The 20483-nt window shown below is 38.4% G+C and overlaps 1 protein-coding gene across 1 annotated transcript in view; it reads left to right on the top strand.

Moving 5' to 3' along the window:
- EXOC4 (exocyst complex component 4) overlaps positions 1–20483 on the top strand; it is a 731315-nt gene that overhangs the window by 325421 nt on the left and 385411 nt on the right. The window contains exon 10 of the mRNA XM_059396386.1: positions 6732–6828. Coding sequence (XP_059252369.1) covers positions 6732–6828 — 97 coding nt within the window. The remainder of the gene's footprint in view (positions 1–6731; positions 6829–20483) is intronic.

Here is a 20483-nt window from a genome sequence, read left to right as displayed (position 1 = left end):
TTCGGCTCAGGTCATGATCCCGGAGTGCTGGGATCGAGCCCTACATCGGGCTCTCTGCTCCTCAGGGAGCCTGCTTCCTCCTCTCTCTCTGCCTGCCTCTCTGCCTACTTGTGATCTCTGTCAAATAAATAAATAAAATTAAAAAAAAAAAAAAGAAACAAGCAAAAAAAAAAAAAAGTTGGGGGGGGGAGCAGGAAAAAAATGGGCTTCTGTCAGTGTTTTGGGTATTGATACAGGCAGAGTCTCCAAATTTCCCTCCCTGAAGGGCTGGACCCTTTCTCGTCTTCCTACCTGCATGTTTCTGGGCCTCCCGGAAGTCCTAACCAGTAGTTTGACCCTGCATTGGCCAGTCAGGACAAATGGGGAAAAGTTAAGTTAGTTCTAATTTTTGCAGCTGGGACAGTATTAGAGAGAAAAGTGTGCTTTCTGGCCTCAGTTAGACCATTAAATGTTTTCCCTCCAGAATCATTGTTTATATGATGGTTTTATCTACAAAATGTTGTAAGGCTTCATTTTCTTTTTTGATCAGAGAGGCTTTTTGTTCATTGATTTGGATAACCAACTATTGTATTCAGTGTCGATTCCATGAAAATGGAATGTCAATTACCATGGAAAATGCATTTTATATGTCAAACCACCATTAAATCAGTTTACTGCCTCCTGTTTTAGCATTTTCCTGTATCACCCATCACCTGAGACATTTTTTTCAACCTTTCAGTTTCTTGGAACATGGAGTGATATCGAGCACATTGTAGTGTGTATATAGTTGGGAAAAACAGTTTAAATACTGAACCTGCATGTGTGATTTTGATTTTGAGCAAGACTCTGTACTCCTTCTCCCAAGACCATGAGTCTCCATTTCTTTAATATGACAGGGCTATTACTAGGATTAAACGAGATGTTTTATGTTACAGGTCCAACAGAGTACCAGGTTCCTGGTAGATGTTTTATTAATGTGAGTCCCCTTCCTGCCCCTTGACCTTCTCCCTGCGTACTCTGTGTCATACTTGACACTCGTCTTAATTATGTACACAGTACAATATTAGAGCTGCACAGGAATAAAATATAATTGAGCAGAGAAACATAGACAAGACATTTACTCCCCTAATGGTGGGGATAACTAATTTGTTTCTACTTGGGAGATTGTTTTCTACAAATAATACCTTATAATTTTTCAGCATTTTACTGAAACATGCATTCCTGACTGAACATACTTTATGCAAAACACAACTGCTGTTTGTTCCTAGGTGGTTTGTACTTAGAATTCACACGATCTAAAAGAGACATTATCGCTTTTTGTTTGTTCATTTGTTTATTCATATATTCATTCAGCAAATACTTACTTAATGCTTATTGTGTGCCAGAAACTATTCTAAGCCCAGGAGATACATCCATGAACAAAATTATATTGTTGTTAATAATCATAGACTTGGTGCAAGTTGAGTCTACAAGGTGATCCTTGCCTAGAAGGAGTTTAATGCCAAGATTTCCTTCCCAGGTCCAACAGCAACTTACCATGAAAAGTAGAAAGTTACCACCAATCTTGATTTGCTTGACTTAACCATAACAGTAAGTGATTCAAGGGTTAGAATGGGTATCATACTTCCCTTTTCTTCCTAATCTCGTGCCAAACCCCAAGCCCATAGATAGTCCCTGGTCACAGGTTGGGTAGTGGGGGTAACAGCAGCAACAGTATTAAGTCCTAATGATAATCTGTGCTTTTAAATGGGTACTCACTAAAGAACTTAATCCAAAGAACAAGGTGACAGCTGTGAATTCAGGGAACTTTGAGGCCATTCAGCAGGCTCTTAGAGACAATTAAAGACCCTATTTACTGATGCAATCAGAATGCATTCTCATAATCCTTCGAAAGTGTTTATGAAGCAGAGTATTTGCTATTAAACAAAAAAAAAAATCTTCACTGTGACTCTTTACAATGTGGAAGGGTCAAGTTGAAATCCCAGCCCCGTCAAACATGTCTGATAAGGCTCTCCGTGTCTCTGCCCCGTTGACCACCAGACTCTACCCTGTCTTCATGTAAGCACTTGGCACAGACAGCTCATAATCATTATATCCATATATTTATTGTAACATATTGGTTATTTTTTTTCTGTCATGCTTTAAGTGTTCTCAACAATTTTCTGATCTTTCTCTGCAAAAATTCCCCCAAATAAGACAGACATATTCTGATTGCTGCTGAGAATGGTATTGACTTCATACAATGCTGCCTAAAGTAGCAAGAGTAGCATTTTGTTGATTGGATCTTTCGTGTTTTAGTTTACATTCCAGGAATGTTTTCTGTGTGTGTATGTGATCAGGTAGATCCTTAACTGCTTGGTCATTCTAAGGAGAAAAGTAGAGCATTTATTTGAGGTATACTAGGTGTAAGTGTGCTGAATCCCCAGGAGGATGTTACCACCACAGGTCTTTGAAAGAGTTAATTTCAGTATGCATTTTAGAAATGGGAAAGCCAAAATTTAAGTAATTCTATCACACTTCTAGTATTAAGTAGCTGTCTGGGGTCTGACACCGGTCTTAGCGATTTTTCCCCACTGTCCCCTAGACCAGGTAGTGAGGACATTTGTTTCCATTTCTCGGGCTGTGGTTTTCCTTTTCTGTTTTATTAAAGTGACTGTATTCATTGTAAATGACATCAAATTGCACTTCGGAAGAATCAAGGAGGAAATAAGTTGAGGAGCTGATGACTTTCATGTAGCGAATTCTCCAAGAAGGGCCTCAGTTGTGAGCCCGGAGATGCTGTCATCCCAGCAGTCACTGGTGGCCTTGGTGCCTCTTGCCAGGTGTCTGTAAGAGCCTGTCAGACCATTGTCCTCATTGTTTGAAACTGAAATATGACTGGGGCATTTCCTCTCTTTTCTGCACAAGATATATTCTACTTGTAATACCATTGTCAGTTTCCTTTTCTTCCCAACCATCCATCATCATTCAGCATTTTCTCTGGTGCCTATCACCCAGCCGCTGACAGCTGAGATTAGACTGTAAGCATAATGAATGAAGGCGAAGGAGATGCTCTGGCCCCTGCGTGCTCTTCCCGGGGTGGAACATGTTTCCTCGGAGCGCTTGTGACAGCCGGTCCCAGATTACCTGATTACGGGAAGGCGGATGAGGAGAGGCGAGTTTTCTCACTCAGAATGTTGAAATGCTGGACGAACTCTCAGAGGATTCGACACTCAGACCATATGGTCTTTGGCCACAGTCTTTACTTTTGGTTCCGACCTGTGTATTTTCAAGAACATTTTCACTGGGTTGGTGCTATTTTTGGTAATCGAGTAAGCTGGATTCGGACTCATAGTAAAGAGGAAATCACATCAAATGCAGGGGAGATGGGGTTTGTAGTGGGCCCAGAAGCATAAAATGAGGCTCCTGTAGGAGGAATTCTGTTGAGGGGTTGAAGTATTTCTGCCCAAAGTTTACTTTTTATTTAGTTTAACACCACTCTGTAAAGCAGTCATCATCATCTTTCTGGTGCTAACAGGGAACAAATGCAACTATTAGTTTCGAGCCAGATGCTAGTCCTCATCCTTCATTTTCACAGCCAAATCTTCCTCTTGCTGACCTTTCTCGTGGCCCATGGGCCTTATTTCGTATCTTTTGTTATCTACGTTCCCTATATGATTGTCATCAACAAGTGTTTATTAAGCACACCTGTTACCTGTAAGGCTCTGGGGGTGCAGAGAGAATTGCTTATGTTTGTTAAGTCTTCGACAGTTCCCAAACAACTTGCATGTATATTTTCTCATCTAACTCCAATGACATTCTATGCAGGTAGGTCTCCATGTCTTCCTGCATTCAGCAAATGTATACTTTCCAGAAAGTTCCATCCCAGGCAGGATAATGTTACCTAAGCAATTAGAAAGCAAGTGACAATACAAGTGACCCGTGTTTAGGTTATTTTATATAAAGTCAATGCTAACAGAATTGTGGACATTGGGAGAGGGCCACTCAACAGTTGAAGGCTAGCCCTGCTGCCTAAAGAAATGGTAGGAAGGGACAGGGCCCTCCTGATGGAAGCCGGGTGTAGAGCAGGACATGGCGGTGTGCGCACCGTCAGTGCATTTGGTATGCACGAATCTACCCAGTTTGACTGCAGCTGGGTTTATCAGGTCTGTATGTAACTATTAAGTATCAAAAATCATAGCACCTACAAATTTTTAGTAAGCGTTGGAGATCATGTAGTCTAACTCATATTTGTCCCTAAAAGAAATGCTTGTATTCCATACATGAACGCACTTTATTGTTGTGTAGATTTATTTCATAGAAAGTTTTTGTTTGTTTTAAAGGTTTTGTTTGTTTGACAGACAGAAGTCACAAGTAGGCAGAGAGGCAGGCAGAGAGAGAGGAAGGGAAGCAGGCTCCCGGCTGAGCAGAGAGCCCGATGTGGGGCTCCATCCCAGGACCCTGGGATCATGACCTGAGCCAAAGGCAGAGGCTTTACCCCACTGAGCCACCCAGGTGCCCCTCATAGAAAGTAATTTATGTTGTGCCTGGAGTGCAGAATATAACCTGTTTATTTTCTACACATACACACGTTTCCTTGGTAATTCAGTACTGACTTCATTTTATGATCTTAGAAGTGTTGATAAAGACGATCTATTTGTACTGTTCTGTTTGTTTGGAACCACACATGCGCCCTTTAGAAGAGGATTTTGTGAAAGGACTCGTGTTGGTGGTAGTCTTGATGCTCTCCTTTTGCAAAACCACTGACTGCAGAACACTGATATCTCTGGTGTAAATATAGTAATACAAGATGGATTTTTTTTTCGAATGGGAAAAAATAGCTCATGATTTTGAATCAAGAGGGGTATATGCCATTATACTTTCTGTTTTTCATAAGAAAAGCCATGCTGTGATTAGTTGGTGGAAACTACTGATCCAAGTGGGATTTGTCTAGACTCGGATGCCTCAGGGAAGTCTTGATGATCCAGGGTATGGATTTCTGAGGCTTCACATGTTTTTATCAGCCAGTCTCCAAGATACCTTGGAGACCATTAAGATAGATAATAAATCAAATGAGATTTAGTTTTGTTTGGTATCATGCAAAGAGCTGTAATTGGAAAGAGAATGTTGAATTTAGAAAAAAGAAATGGAATATTTTAAGCGTGGATTGTTCGGATTTTGAGGAGGCCCAGGAAATGGCATCTGTCTTTACTGTCAGATTTCTGATACTATTAAATAACACAAGTAAGGTAGATGGAAGGCGAGTTATCAGCTTTTATACTGACATAAGCTAGCCTGGGAGATGTGGTCTACTATGAGGGCCAACTGAGCTTGCTAAATGAACGTCAAAATTAGACAAATGGACTCACCCCCTTACAGAAGGGACTAGACCACTTCATCCTTCCCTGACAAAGCAAGAGCTTTATTGTTGACTTTGTGAGACAGCACTGGCCGTCTGCGGGCATTCTGGTCTCTAAAGTGGAATAAGAAGGCTGCTGCGACCGGCATACTCAGCTCGGTCTTCTTGGTTTTACCAAGGGGATTACTTCACTTCATCTGGAGTGAGTAAAAGATAGAGGCCACGGATTACGTTAATTTTCATTCTCATAGTAGGTGACCTGAGTAGTGTGTGGGGAAGGGAAAGCATTTCTCCCAACATCCTAAGATACACATTTTTTCACATTTTAAAACCTCTGAAATTAGGATGTTATCTTAAGTCAATGGCATCTTCACGGCTGTGGCCCAAAAAAGAGTCAAAATGAGTTGTTTTTGCCTCAGTATGTGTGAGCTGAGTGGGTATTCCTCATACCATGAGCCTTCAATGTTTCAATTAATGAACCTGTTAAGGATCGTTTGAGGAAAGATTATGGGTCTTGGTCGGTGTAGGAACACCTTCTCTTTAAGCCTTCTGGTAGCATCAAGTACGTATCAGCATTAAACCCTGTGGAATCAGTATTAGAGGCTGGACTAAAATACTGGATTCACTCCTTCAAGAAACCCACTAGTGACACCTTTTAGCAAACAAGGATATTGACAACTCTGGGTCATTAAGAAAAGCTGGATTCTGAAAATTATATAGGTTTAAGAACACCTTAATTTTTCTAATTTTTGTGTATAAAATGTGTGTGAGAGATTTATGGTAAACATCTATTTATTTTGAAAGTCTTAAAGCCTTAAAAAATCTTAAATAAATATTTATATATAAATTATATCACCTTCTTATATATATTTAAACTATAAGAAGCTTTTCAATGAAGGGGAAAAAAACCCTAGGTAATAAGAAAGCACTGTATCGTTTCATTAGCAGGATTTTTAAAAAATTTAGTGTTACTTAGTGTATCTTGAAATTCCTGGGGCTTAGACTGATGAAGTGTGGTCAGGTAGGTTTATGTGGTCTTTGCTCCAGCCTTGAACAGCCTTCGACACCCTTGAATGCTGCTTCCTCTTTGGGAAAGTTTCACATGCTGCACCATCTAAGACAGACACTGACGAATGCAGATCTAGAAGCTTAACTGGGTTTACCCTGTACTGCTTCTTTAAAAACACTATTTATCTTTACTGACCTTTCGCTCCAGAGTGAAAATGCTGCCCTGCAGTTTATGTAATGAGGACGACTAACTGAATCCAATCATTCAAAATAATTGTATAGATTTGAAGGTAACTGTTTTCAATGGCAGCCCTTCTTGTGATAGCCTCACGTTCATCCCCATAGCCTTGGTTTATTTTTTTGTAAAAGTTCTAATAAACTAAATTTATCTCCTTTTTCCTGAAAGGGGGTCCTGATGACAACTTAATTGAAGGTGGAGGAACCAAATTTGTCTGCAAACCTGGAGCCAGAAATATTACTGTCATATTCCACCCATTACTAAGGTAAGTCAAATCCTAGGTACTTACTGAAAGTCATTATTTTCATTATTTTTGCTGACATAGGTCAGCTGCCAGTAGGTCAGTCAGCATTGAAACAAGTCCTCAATAAACACACAAAACAAAAATTTGTTCCATTTTCCAGGGCTTCACTATCAAAATTTGTCAGTAAAACAAATAATGTCAACTTTGCTAAGTACCTATTTGTTTTTTGGAGTAATGCGCCATAAATACTTTTTTAAATAGTTTTCTTTGTTTCCTACTCCCTGTCCTTGCCCCTCTTCCTCTCTCTGTCATTGTCCCTCCATTGCTTTCTTTATTTCAGGGACTGGCAACTTATGGCCTGTAGGAGGAATCTAGTCTGTCACCTGTTTTTCTGTTCTTTTTTTTTCACTAAATTTTTTTTTACACAGTCATACTCCTCTATTTATGCATTGTCCCTAGATGCTCTGTGCTGCAATGTTGCAGAGTTGAATATTTGCCAGAGAAACCATACAGCCTACAAAGCCCAAGATGTTTACACTTAGGCTCTTTACGGGAAAAAATGGCAGACCCATGGCCTTTCTCCCTAATTTACATTAATGGCTCCAATATCCTCTGAGGATTGGCAAGCCTTGAAACAAATATAATTTATAAATACTGGAAGACATTATAGATGTCATGTATATGGTTTTATATATTAAAGACAACTTGATGTGGACTAGAGTGAAATTTACTATATTGCTCAGTTTATTGTCGAACTATGACTATAAAAAATAAAAATCTGTGATAATTGCATTTTAAAAACCATTAAGCCCTAAATACCTTTAAGAAGGAACTTTTTGGGAAGAGAGGAAGGGAGTTATTTTTCATCTAAAGTTTTGGTTTGCAAGATGAAAAATTTCTAGAGACCTGGTTATACCACAGTGTGCATATATTAGCATTACTGTACCATATACCTAACAATGATTAAGATGGTGAATTATATGTTAAGCATTACTGACTGCAATAAAAAAAAAAGGGTACTCTTTGAATGTAGAAATCCCATATAATATTAGTTGTGTATGTTTTCTCTGCAATGAGCCAGTATATATTTTTCCTTTTTTCATGTAATATGGACCAGAAACTCTTGGGTTCATTATAAGTCAGGTGCTTCTGATTATCACATTAACTTTCTCAGGTAACTTCTATAATATTTGAGGCATTTGAAATAACAGTTAAAGAAGTACTGCTGAGTTGGCCAGATAAATATGGCATATATTTTTCTAAAACACAAGCAGTTTATTACTGGGACTATCATTATCCTACCTGCTCATTAATCAAGACTTTCTGAATTGAAATCATTAGAACTCGTTCAATTTAGATCTCTTGTTTAGCTAAGAGATCTAAACCTAAGCAACCAGGTTTAGAAGTTCTTCTGGAATACTTCACCCAATTAGTTTTAAATGCAGAAACACAAATAGGCAAATTAAAGAACAACAGCAAAAATCCTTTCATGTAATAACAAGAGATTTTTAAAGAAGTATTATTAATCTTCTGAAAAATTCGTTTTAGCAAACGTTTGCAAACGTAAATCATGTAATTTAGGAAATCATGGAATTAAGAGAATTAAGACAGTTCCTCTTTAAATTTAGTTGATTTTCTATATAAATACATAAATTACAACATCTAGAATTTCTGGATTAAGTAACAGTGCTCATATTTATTACACCTGACTTTGGTAATTGGTTTACTATTCACTCTCATCTTTAATTAAATTGATTTCTACTTAGTTAGAGTTGCTAATTGTTAGGAAAATGGGAAAATACCTTAATCATTATAGGCATCTTCTAACCTAGATTTAATGCCATAATTTACTGCTAAATCACACCATGGCATGGATTAATGTAATCCTTATGCTTACGTTCATTCCAAAGCACGGAAGGAGACCTTCGGTAGTTTCTTAGCTGTGACGTCAGTCCCCACTTTTCAGGAGATTTTTTTCTCTGTAAACTTTTTTTTTTCCCCTTTGTAAATGTGAAGTTAGGAGATTGAGGAAGAAAAGTTACCCTTATTTCACAGTTAAGAAAATGCATTTTTGCTAAAGTATGGGTAGAGTTTAATGTATTGCAGTTCTTAACAATCATTTTTTTAGCATTTATTCTTCTTTGTAAGAGAGATGTTTTAAGACTTGGGCTACTCCCACTAGTTTTACTCACTTGATTGGTCTCTACTTTAATTCCGAAAGTTATTATTGATTAGAATGGGTGAAAGTTTTGTTGCATGATACAGTGTATATTCATTCTCTGTGTAACTTTTAATGGAAGTCACCAGAATATTATGTGGTCTGCAAGGTAAGTTAATTCCTTTCTAAGCAAGTGATCATTATAGACTTTAGATTAGCCTTTGGTGTAAATTGTAACCTTGCTTCTCATTATAAAAAAACCCATTTTAAAGTCTTAGCTGAAACCTCATTATTGGCTTATAAAATGTCAAATGATTAAGATCTTACAGTTGTTGTTGTTGTTGTTTAGTTTTAGTTTTTATACTTCAGCATTTGTTGGTGATTAGATTTATTATTTCTTCTAAAGTTTGGAAGTCTAGTTTTCATAATGAGGAGAGTCAGTGTGCATTGTCATACTGGTGCATTTCAGTTTTACTCCTCTTGAAAATTTTCTCAATTTCTCCTGTAGCCGTTCATTTATTCATGATCGACAAATGCATACTGAACACTTAACAGTGCAAGTTTTCCCTTCTCTAAGTTCAATGTGGACTTTTGTTTAGAAATAATCACTCTTATTTTTATGGGATTATTTAAATAAAACATGTAGACATATATTTTCCATCCTTTGGAATGCCCCTCATGTTACTCCCATGCTAGCTCAAAGTGGATATGATTTAGCACATTATTACTTACAAGACCATGTAGCCTGGTGGGAGAGTTAGTGTAGGAGAATGGAATTAAAGCACTGGATTTAACATTTAAAGTGAAAACCACAACAAATTAGGTTCAGATCCAGGTTCCTCTGTTCCGTTTTAATCACCGATTATTTATTGGAGTCTGATTCTGTGCGAGGTCCTGAGGAAACAAAAAAGTAACATCAAATCCTTGCTTGAAGCCACTCCCTTGGTAGCTGCACGGGCTGCAAAATCTGAGAAGCCCCCAAACAGCGATGACTGGCGAGGATGGAGAGGAGTGGGAGCTCTTGCACGTAGGACATAGATGACCGCAGCCTTTCCCGCACCCAGTAGGGAGCCATCGCATAACCTTTGACCCAGCACTTCTTCTCTGCCTGTGCTTCTGCTCAGATGCCATGACTCCTCGACTTCCGCTCCTGAGTCCCCAAACTCGAGTTCAGAAGAAACTTAGCATAAGTTGGCTTTGGTCATGCATTTAAGTGCTGTCCTTGTTTTCTTGCGCCGTCTCAGGGAGCTGAGATCTTTTCCGTGGGAAAGGAGTTTTTTTTTTCCTTTTGCTACTTTCTCCCTATGTCTGGTAAAACTTGTATTCTGTCTTCCTGAAATCCTGAAGATGCTTGTGTATATGTCATTTATTAAAAATTGTCCTTCTCATCATTTTTATTTAGTGGACAGTGCATTCGTTGCTGTGTAAAAGTTTTCTGTACTGAAAACTCAGAACCACCCTGTTCAGGAAACCACACAGCACATTCCTGTTGCGCTGTTTTGTATATTCTAAGCCGTCATTTTTACTGTCCTCCCATAAAATCATTGTACAGGGTCCCAGATCTGGCAGCCTTGCAAGTTTATTTTTGTACTTTTCTCCTAAGTCCTGCAGTTTCTTCACTAAGAAATCTCACCAGGGGGTCAGAGGTGAGTATAGGGACGGACCTCCAGTTTGTTCTCTACCCCTTAACTCTGCTGTCCCCTTGACTTCTTTGTTTAATGCTTTTCCTTATCATATTCTCTTTCTGGGTAAGAAATCAGAAAAGTGTCCCAGAGAATGACGTTTTAGAAAAATGAGGTCTGTGGTATTATCTTGCCTGCTTTATTCTTAGCCTAACGAGACATTGTGTGAAACTTACCCCTTAACGTAAGCTTTTGATGCTGAGTTTATCTAATCAGTTTTGCTACTTCTGGTTCTAAGTGAACAAAACATACTGAAATGAAGAGGTTCCTTTTACCTAAGTAGATTCTGAAATACTTTCACCAAAATAGAGACCCTGAAAATGACAGGCCTAGTAACTTGTCCCCCACTCACTGAAGTAGTTGCTGCTTTTTACCTTTTTCTGGAAACCGTCAAGAGGAATGGATGGTTTCACTCTAATAATTATTTTATAGACTTTCAATTTTGGAAGCACACAGGAAATATGTTAATGGTGAGATTCAAGTGATAATATTTCCTTTCTTTGGTCTAGATCAGATACGCATTTGGATTTTTTTTTTTTTTACACAAATTATTTCTGAATAGTTACATCATGATAAACTTTACCAACAAAATACATTTTGTTGAGGTATCAATCAGAGTTTGACAGAGTAGCACTTTTTAGTTATAGTTAATATATAATGTAGCCATTTCTGGAAATTTGAAATTACCTTGTGGTTGCTATTTGTGGGATTTTGTGGAGAGGGTCAGAGAATTTATTTCTGTCTTTGTTTTTTCATTTATTGCTATTCCTTATACTCTGAAAACCCCCCAACAGAGAATGTCTGTTCCTTAGATTGTTAGTACCATTCCTTCATGTAGCAAAAACTTGAGAGACAACAAAATTTATTCCTTTACAAATCTAAATGCTTGTAGCATCTAACTAAAGTATTTAAAAACACTCTCAAGATTTATTAATCTCTTATTTACTTACTTACTGCATGCATTTGTGATTGCATACATTTTTGGGTCAGGAAGGCAAATTGGTGGGGGAATGTTGCTATTGGAAACAAAGTTATGGGGCGCCTGGGTGGCTCAGTGGGTTGGGCCTCTGCCTGCTTCCTCCTCTGTTGCATTCAAACGTCTCACAGCTGGAGGCTTTGGTTTCAAAGATGGAATCATCAGAGAAAAGTGGTGGGATTTCATGTGACCCATCACTGTTATAGAAACAAAAATTTCTAGTCATGAGAGCTAGGACAGGTTGGAGTAAGGACCCCAAGTCCAGGGAAGCCTTCTCACTGTGTCTTGACATGGCCTCTTCCTCTTCTTATAGGGACACCAGCCTTTCTGGATTACAGTCCCACTCTTATGACCTCATTTAACCTTAATTATCTCTTGCAGAAAATGTATATGAAATTTTGCAATTAGAACAAACTCGGGAAATTAATTTATTAAGTGGTTTATTTAATCGTTCTTTTAGCACTTGGAGCCAGTGTTTAAATGGAAAGTTTTGTGTATTTCATGATAGACAGATAGACCACCGAATGTGGGCTGGCAGGGGTCAGATAGATACGAGTGATCACATTTTAATTTTTAGTGTTGGCCAAATCCCTGTGTGTCTTAGTTTTCCATGTCTATAAAATCAAGGATTTGGCCTGGATTTTGCTTTCTACCTCTCAAGTTTGTGATTTTGTGACTGGGAAATCCCCTTTATAATATTTAAGGACTCCAAAGGGCTGACATTTTAAAATTTAAAAGTCCAAATGACAATACGTTTCTTTTGCTTATTTGCTTCAACTAGATTCTCAAAGACATTTGGCTCTAGGGTAATAATCACTTTGCATATATGAAGTATGTTTCTTCTGAGACAATTGAAGAACAGATGTTTGCAGTTGGGGTGACTTGGCAGAGGTAAGAGGCTGGAGACATAGTGGATGATGATGGCATTTAAAGTTGCAAAAGTGTCACTGATGCTTCCTCTGTTGGACACAGCTCGAATATTGAATATCCGTGCTGTGAGCGTTTTTCACAATTTATTATCAGCCATACTTCAGGATCAGACAGCAATTAAAAGCTTTCTGGGTGGAACAAAAAATGAAATATTCATTGGTCAGTAAAGAGTAGGTTGGCATTTAGATTAGTTAGGGAGATAGAACTTCTTGGCATCTTGAGCTATGGTGATGGTCAGAATTTCTGTGGTTGGCTCTGTGCCTTTTTTTTTTTTTTTTAAAGATTTTATTCATTCATTTGACAGAGAGAGAGAGAGAGAGAGATCACAAGTAGGCAGAGAGGCAGGCAGAGAGAGGGGGAAGCAGGCTCACCGCTGAGCTGAGAGCCCAACTCGGAGCTCGATCCCAGGACCCTGAGATCACGAACCGAGCCGAAAGCAGAGGCTTAACCCACTGAGCCACCCAGGCACCTCGGCTCTGTGCCTTTTTAAAGGCAAACGACAGTAGAATGAGAAATCGTAATCATCGCATGTAATTGTCTTTGTCTCTGATTACAGAGGAGAGTAACTTATCAAAGTTCATCTCAGATGGAGCAACTGCCCGCTAGCAGCATTGTGGGGAGTTGGTTAAGGGTTTGCCGGGGACTCGCTGTGAAATTGCTGTCATTGTTAAGCAGGGCTCGAAGGTAGGAGGTCAGAAAGTGGTTGAAACCAAACCGCAAAAAATGAAAGGCACCAAAATTGATTATGCCATTAGTGGAGTAGGTTATGTTTCTAAAAACGATATTCCAAAGTAAATGACAATTGTGATGAACACTTGCATTTTGTATTTTTTTGTTTTATTAATGAGAGTACTTACCACGCTGACAATACTGGTAGATCAAAGGCATATAAAATTCATTGTTATAATTAAGCATAATAAAAATTCATTTGCTCATCCATTTAATACAATTTATTGAGCATGCTCTTTGTGCCAACTCCTCTCCATCTCAGTCTCTACCCTTGCAGCCTTTAGTCTGGTGGAAAAATCAGTAAACTAATACATGCAGAAAACAGCATTAGGGGTAGCATTTAGGAAGAACGAGGAATGGGAAGGAGGAACTTGAGTAGTGACTAGTGGTTGCGGGGGCACTGTTTGAGTTAGCGCGCAGCTGGAAGAGCTTTCTGAGAAAATGACATTTGGCTAGACTGGAAAATGAAGTGCGGGAGGCGGGTGGGTGACTTTCTGGGGCCGAATGACCTGGGCGGGGAAAACGGTAGGTGGAAAGGCAGAAGGGGAGATGTGGGAGGAACAATGAACCGACTGCCATGAAGACAGGTGCGTGTTGCTGGCGCACAGCGCCTGTTGGGGCAGATAAGCGAGGAGCTTCGTACACAGGTAGTCGAGGTAGAAGCTTCTCTTTTTTGTCAAAAGAGCAAGGAGGGCATTCTATTTAGATTTATAAGAAGCTTTGGGGACTCGATCTGAAACTTCCAAAGGTTCTAAAGGCTTCGAGAAAGCCTGATGTAATGACTACCAGCAAAAACTATTTTCTGAGATTTATCTTCCTGGATGTGGGGCACTCAGGAAGCCCTGTTTTTAAGGGTGAAGTCATTATTAGCACAGCTCTCTTTGCTGTAGTGAAAAATCTCTGTCCCTCCTGACAGTAGTGTCTCCAGAAATGGAAAATAAATCTGAAAATATGTAGTCCACTTTGATAATATTATCCAGAGATAGTGAGCAAATGTTATTAGGCCATTAGCTTATCAACATGTTCTTAAGGATTTATTCCATGTGACTATCTAATTATCTGAAAACTTTTCACAGAGCAGTTGTGGCTGAGCTATACATTGTTTTCCAAAAGAAGTAGTAGGGTTTGGTGGGCTGCTTTGCAGAAGGCCCTCTGGGGTCTTTGTAATAAACTTTGCCAACAAATCTAATCTTTTTCTTACAGAAAATAAGTCTGGGCAATCACTGAACACTTATATTAGTCTAAATCTGACCTGACACAAATGATCTTTCCAACTTTTTGGCACCAACTGTTACTCATAAGTGAATGAATTTGGTAAGACCATTCTAGGTCTTCAGAACTCCAAATCTCTGTTCCTGTAATAGCCTAGATTTTTGGCCTTCATGGTCTTTTTTCTTTTTTTTTTTTTTAAATTTCTCACCTCCTTTCCTAACATTACTTCCACAATGAAGGGAGCAGAGCGGTTCAGATATATCTTCTACATGAATGGGGCACAGAACAAATACTTGTTTAAAGAATTAATGGGTCACTTGGAAGGGTGTTTAGCACATGTCTGTAGAAGTGAATGTTGTTGTTTTATTTTTCCTTCAGATACCAACAAAAGTATAAAGGAAAATTCTTTATTTTCTTTAGTAATGATATTGAAATAGGTCAGTCTTTCTTTCATACCTAGAAGTGGTATATGATAGTGGATGGTTTTTGTTTTGTTCTTTTTGTATTTTGGTTTCTTTTTACTTCTGTTGTGACTAGAACATGTTTGTTAGAGGATGGAATACAGAAATAAAAAGGTGAACTTTACATTTCCTTTCTTTTTACAATATCAATCCTAAAGTACTACTGTTGTAGCTCAGCTTCGTAATTTGTTTTTAGTCGTTATTTATTGGAACCCCAGATACTTTTTCCTTTCACCTTTTCTGTCTCTTATTACTACGTTGAAAGCTTATTGTTGTATGAAGTACCTTTGCTTTATCATTCTTTCATGAATCATAGAAGCCCATTCCAAGATTATAAAACCGTTTCTAATAGAAGAAGCCTTGCTTTAAAAGCTTTTTTATTTAGCCTCTTTTGTTTCTGCCAGTTTTTTATTTTTCAATTTTATTTAGAAAATGTGCAATAGTTCCTGGATCATTCCTTGAAAAAAAAAAATATATATATATATTTAAATACAGTGTGTGAGTGTGTGGATGCTTTGAAAGAGGGATTTAAACTTGATTTTGAGTAAGCACGAATGTCCCAAGCTGAAATAATTCTTCTGTATTTCATTTCCCAACATTTTTATTTTTTAGAAATGCACAAAAGTAGGATATCTGTGTCAGTTTAATATGTATATTGGTATTTGGCAGAATATTATTCGGAGTGTTCACAGGTATGTGATATTTTTATACAGATACATGTTTGTTCTTAATGAGCTAAAGCTTATATAGACATTTTGAAAGATGCTAGTGATTAGACAGTCTAGCAAATAACATTGTAGATCATACATTATTCATGCATCAGAGGAAATGTGGCTACCCTATTGCATTTTTATGAAACATACCTTTTTTTCCCCCTTGTCCTCAGAATTATGAAAAATAGTGCTGTGTTTTCAGACTGTCTGACCCGTGAAGGTCTGTGAAGCAGTGAGTAGTGGCATTGAAATTTCAAGCCCCACATCTGAGCAACTGCTTTTAAATGTATGTGAGAAATGTTAAAGGCTTTTAATCCTCAAATTAATTTTCAGAGATTAAAATTCATTTTTCAGAACTATCCTTTTACTTTTGTATTTTCTTTTCTTTTCTTTTTTTTTAAGATTTTATTTATTTATTTGACAGAGAGAGATCACAAGTAGGCAGAGAGGCAGGCAGAGGGGGGCGGGTAGCAGGCTCCCTGCTTAGCAGAGATCCCAATGTGGGGCTCTATCCCAGGACCCTGAGATCATCACTTGAGCCAAAGCCAGAGGCTTAACCCACTGAGTCAGTGAGGTGCCCCTACTTTTGTATTTTCAAACTGTGTTCTGTGATGTATGGCTGGACACTGATTGTGACTGACCGACCATGTTATATTACCAACTAAAATGGAAGGATGATCAAGGCTCCAACCCAAGTATCAATGCACATTTCAATGACAACGTTAAGAGAAGTCAGGCTTGGCAGTCCACTTAGAAGGAAAGTACAGGCCATTCCTTATGAGGAAAAAAAGTGGAAAACAATATTTGACACCTATTTTCACGTATCAAATGTCTATCACATAAAAGAGTTAAAGTAGTTATTTTGTTGTTTCACAAATCTAGATTAAAACTAGTTGGTTAACATTCCTTTTTAAAAAATTAATTAATTATTTTTTTATTATGGCTAGCTGGTTGGTTGGATGTTAAGAGAGTCTACATAACGAGAATTTTGTAATGAATTTGGCTAAAACTAGGAAAACTAAAACTAGGAAAGCTTTCCCTGGAAGGCAGCATCCTTCCAGGAGATGCAGTTAACTAGGTGCTCACCCATCAGGTCTGCACTCTTGAGGTCACAGATTTCATACAGTGTGATTTCTGGTCTACCGCACGGCCTCAGAACTCTGTGTTTCTTCCGGTCTTGCTTATCCGGGTTACTTTTTCATATTTCAGTGTATTGCTGTTGATTGTCATTGAGCAAGCCAAGGGCTTAGAGTAGACTGGACTTTCCTCTCGCTGGCACAGAGGAAGAGAGAAGCTCATGTTATGGTTGTATGCAGCTCACTTCTTAGAGGAGCTTCACCCTTCCCTGCGAGGGAGTTCCTTTTCTCCTCCTTCCTTTTTATTTCTCTTCTCCTGTTTATATTTTTCTCATTTTTTTCCTGGGCCAATAATTGTTCATTTGAGTGTAAGTTAACTCTTAGTAATGTTTAAGGTTTTCTTCTGCTAAAAGCTAATATGAGACTGAAACTGTATTTTCAAATAAACCTAAAATCATCATGACTGCAGTTGATTTTGACCTAAATATGCAATATTTTTCGTGCAGTTTTTTCTGCTAATTAAATTTTACAATTATTAATTAACATAAAAGACAGCAGAGAAGATTTTTTTCAGTGCAACATGTTTACATAATTTGTGTGCTGCTTTTTGTGTATTCTGAACATGTTTTTGTCTTGGACTACAGTAGCCACAGTGTACCTTTTCAGCATTCATTGAAATATGCTTATGTCTAGCCACAGGCCCATTTTCATCTGATTTTGAAAGCTAAATTGATAATGTAACTTGGTATTAAAAATAGTATAGGGGGACGCCTGGGTGGCTCAGTTGGTTAAGCAGCTGCCTTCGGCTCAGGTCATGATCCCAGGGTCCTGGGATCGAGTCCCACATCAGGCTCCTTGCTGGGCAGAGAGCCTGCTTCTCCCTCTGCCTCTGCCTGCCTCTCTGTCTGCCTGTGCTCGCTCGCTCTCTCTCCCTCTGTCTCTGACAAATAAATAAAATCTTTAAAAAAAAATAGTATAGGAATACCTACAGGAAAAAAACAGTCTCTCATATATAACTTCTGTTCCTTTGGGTGTTGGCTATACATTGTTGTATACTCTCTATGATTTGGAAAATTATTTTGCTCTTCCCTCTTGCGTGCCCCTCAGAAAACTCTCTCTCTCTCTCTCTCTCTCTCTCTCTCCCTCCGTCACACTTAAACACTCACTCCTGTTCACTTTGTTCTCTTACTCCTACTTTGTTTACTTTGTTTGAAGGGCTTCTGTCTAACACGAAGGGCTCCTCTTGGTCATTTTTAACTTTATTACTTTTAACAATTATCATTTGAACATTTAATCATTAATATGGCCTACTGTGTTTTTTAAATATGTAATATTTCAAGGGAAATATCTTCCATTTCATGGTCAAAGACCCTTTTTATTTTCTTTTGGTATTTAAAAAAACAACAAGAAACCTCAAACTAAAAACAATATTTTCTTGAAACTTTGCTATTTCATAAGAGAGAAAGAAAAGGTCTTTATTCTTGTACCTGATACAGGGATACAGGTAAAAGTATCACAAGAGAAGTTTTTGTTTTCATTTTGTGGCAAGAGCGGTGGTTTTGACCTTGGAAGTGCTGAATCTTTTTGTTTTGCAGTTGGAATAGATAACTGGAAATAGAAAACAAGTAGTTTTCTGCACTTGTGAGAGAAGAGTAATTATTTAGTGGTTACTATTTTTAAACTCAAGGAGCACTCTCTAAATCCTCTTGCTGTAAGCTACCACCTCATGAAAAGGTGAGAAAGTATTTGATACATAGCAAGAAGAAAACAGGGTAATGTCAGGAAGTTCCCAGACTATCCCTCTTTAATGAAAGAATATGGAAGTATCTTAATTGGATTCTGTGAATCTATAGATTCCAGAATCTATAAATAACTTAAAAGCTAATCTGTTTGGTGTTTTTACAATATGATCTGTTTCATGTTTATTTTTTTAAGATTTTATTTATTTATTTGACAGAGATCACAAGTAGGCAGAGAGGCAGGCAGAGAGATAGGGAGAAGCAGGGTCCCTGCTGAGCAGAGAGCCCTATGCGGAGCTCGATCCCAGGATCCTGAGATCATGACCTGAGCTGAAGGCAGAGGCTTTAACCCATTGAGCCACCCAGGCACCATGTTTCATGTTTATTACAATATGATATACATACATTAAGATGAACAGCTCTTTACTTACATATTTGTATATATATTCATATATTTGTATTAATTTTTGTGTGTGTATACACAAGTATAGTCATGATCCAGATTAAAATAGAGAACATTCATGTAGCTCATTTTCAATGCCCAAGAAGACTTTCTCATATTGACAGTCAATACCTTTCCATAAGAGGTAACCATCAGTAGGATTTCTGTCATTGTACGTAGATTGGTTTTTGCCTGTGCTTGAACTTCATATAAGTGAAATCATACAGTATGTCCTCTTTGGTGTCTGGTGGCTTTTGTGCAGCATTATGTCTGTGTTAGTCACCCACATTGGTAGTAACAGCAGTTATTGGTTCTTTTATGTTAGCCCCTGTATCCATATACCACTGAAATCAACAGTTATAAGAACATAATATTCAATCATTATTTTGGAATAAATGAGAACTCATTAGGATCTTATGGCCTTAAATACTGCTTACCATTTAAACTTCTTCAAAACAACTTTTCATGAAACCTTTTGATTTCCTGTCTTGTGGGGGCCAACGAGCTTCTCAGGCAAGTAAGAAATCCTAGAGGCTCTTCTCTGATCTACCCAGGCAGTGAGCCAGGGTGCCCAGAGTCAGATTAATGAGATGAAGAATATAGACGGTGCCCTACAGCCTTGGAAGTAACCGCCAGGGAAGCTAAAATTAATTGACTCTATTTCCTAGACTTTGAGATTTTTGAATCAATGAAAAAATAATTGGAACTCACATAGGTTGCCAGTGTTGTTAAGGAGAATGAATGAGAACACCAAGGAAAGTAAAAATGATATTACCTTGGGATGGCTGGGTGGCTCAGTTCGTTTAGCAGCTGACTCCTGATCTCAGCTCAGGTCTTGATCTTAGGGTCGTGAGTTCAAACCCCACGCTGTGCTCCATACTGGGCGTGGAGTGTACTAAAAAAAACATATATATAACCTTGAAATTAAGAACCATCTGTTTAAAAGAAAGATAATTGGCAATTTAAATCAGCATTCTTAGACAAATATCAGTAGGTAGGCTAGAGTTGGAAGGTAACAAATTCAGCCAGGAAGGAGGGGAGAAGTGTTACATGAAGGATTACCCAAGAACCATTGGGATGTGGGAGTATCACAGGAAGCAGTGAGTAGGCTCGGGCTAGGTTGGAGGCACTACCATAATTTTAGTGAGCAGGTATGTAAATCACGTGGTTCTGTCTCGAGAGAGGATGCCGCCAGCTCTCCCATAACCCACACCACAAGAATCCAGGAGGCCACCTAGAAAACTCGATTCCCCCTGCTCCCACACATCCAGAATCACCTATTTTTTTAAGGAAAGTTGGATTTTTTTTTTTCTTTTTAAGATTTTATTTATTTATTTGACAGACAGAGATCACAAGTAGGCAGAGAGGCAGGCAGAGAGAGAGGAGGAAGCAGGCTCCCTCCTGAGCAGAGAGCCTGATGTGGGACTTGATCCCAGGACCCTAGGATCATGACTTGAGCCAAAGGCAGAGGCTTTAACCCACTGAGCCACCCAGGCGCCCCCAGAGTCACCCTTTCCATAATTAGTCTCACATGAAAGAGGGATTCCTGGGTGGCTCA

Source organism: Mustela nigripes, chromosome 4 (assembly GCF_022355385.1).
Source record: "Mustela nigripes isolate SB6536 chromosome 4, MUSNIG.SB6536, whole genome shotgun sequence".
Classification (NCBI taxonomy): Eukaryota; Metazoa; Chordata; class Mammalia; order Carnivora; family Mustelidae; genus Mustela; species Mustela nigripes.
Note: the sequence above shows the minus strand (reverse complement) of the source record. Positions and strands in the feature narration are given on the sequence as shown.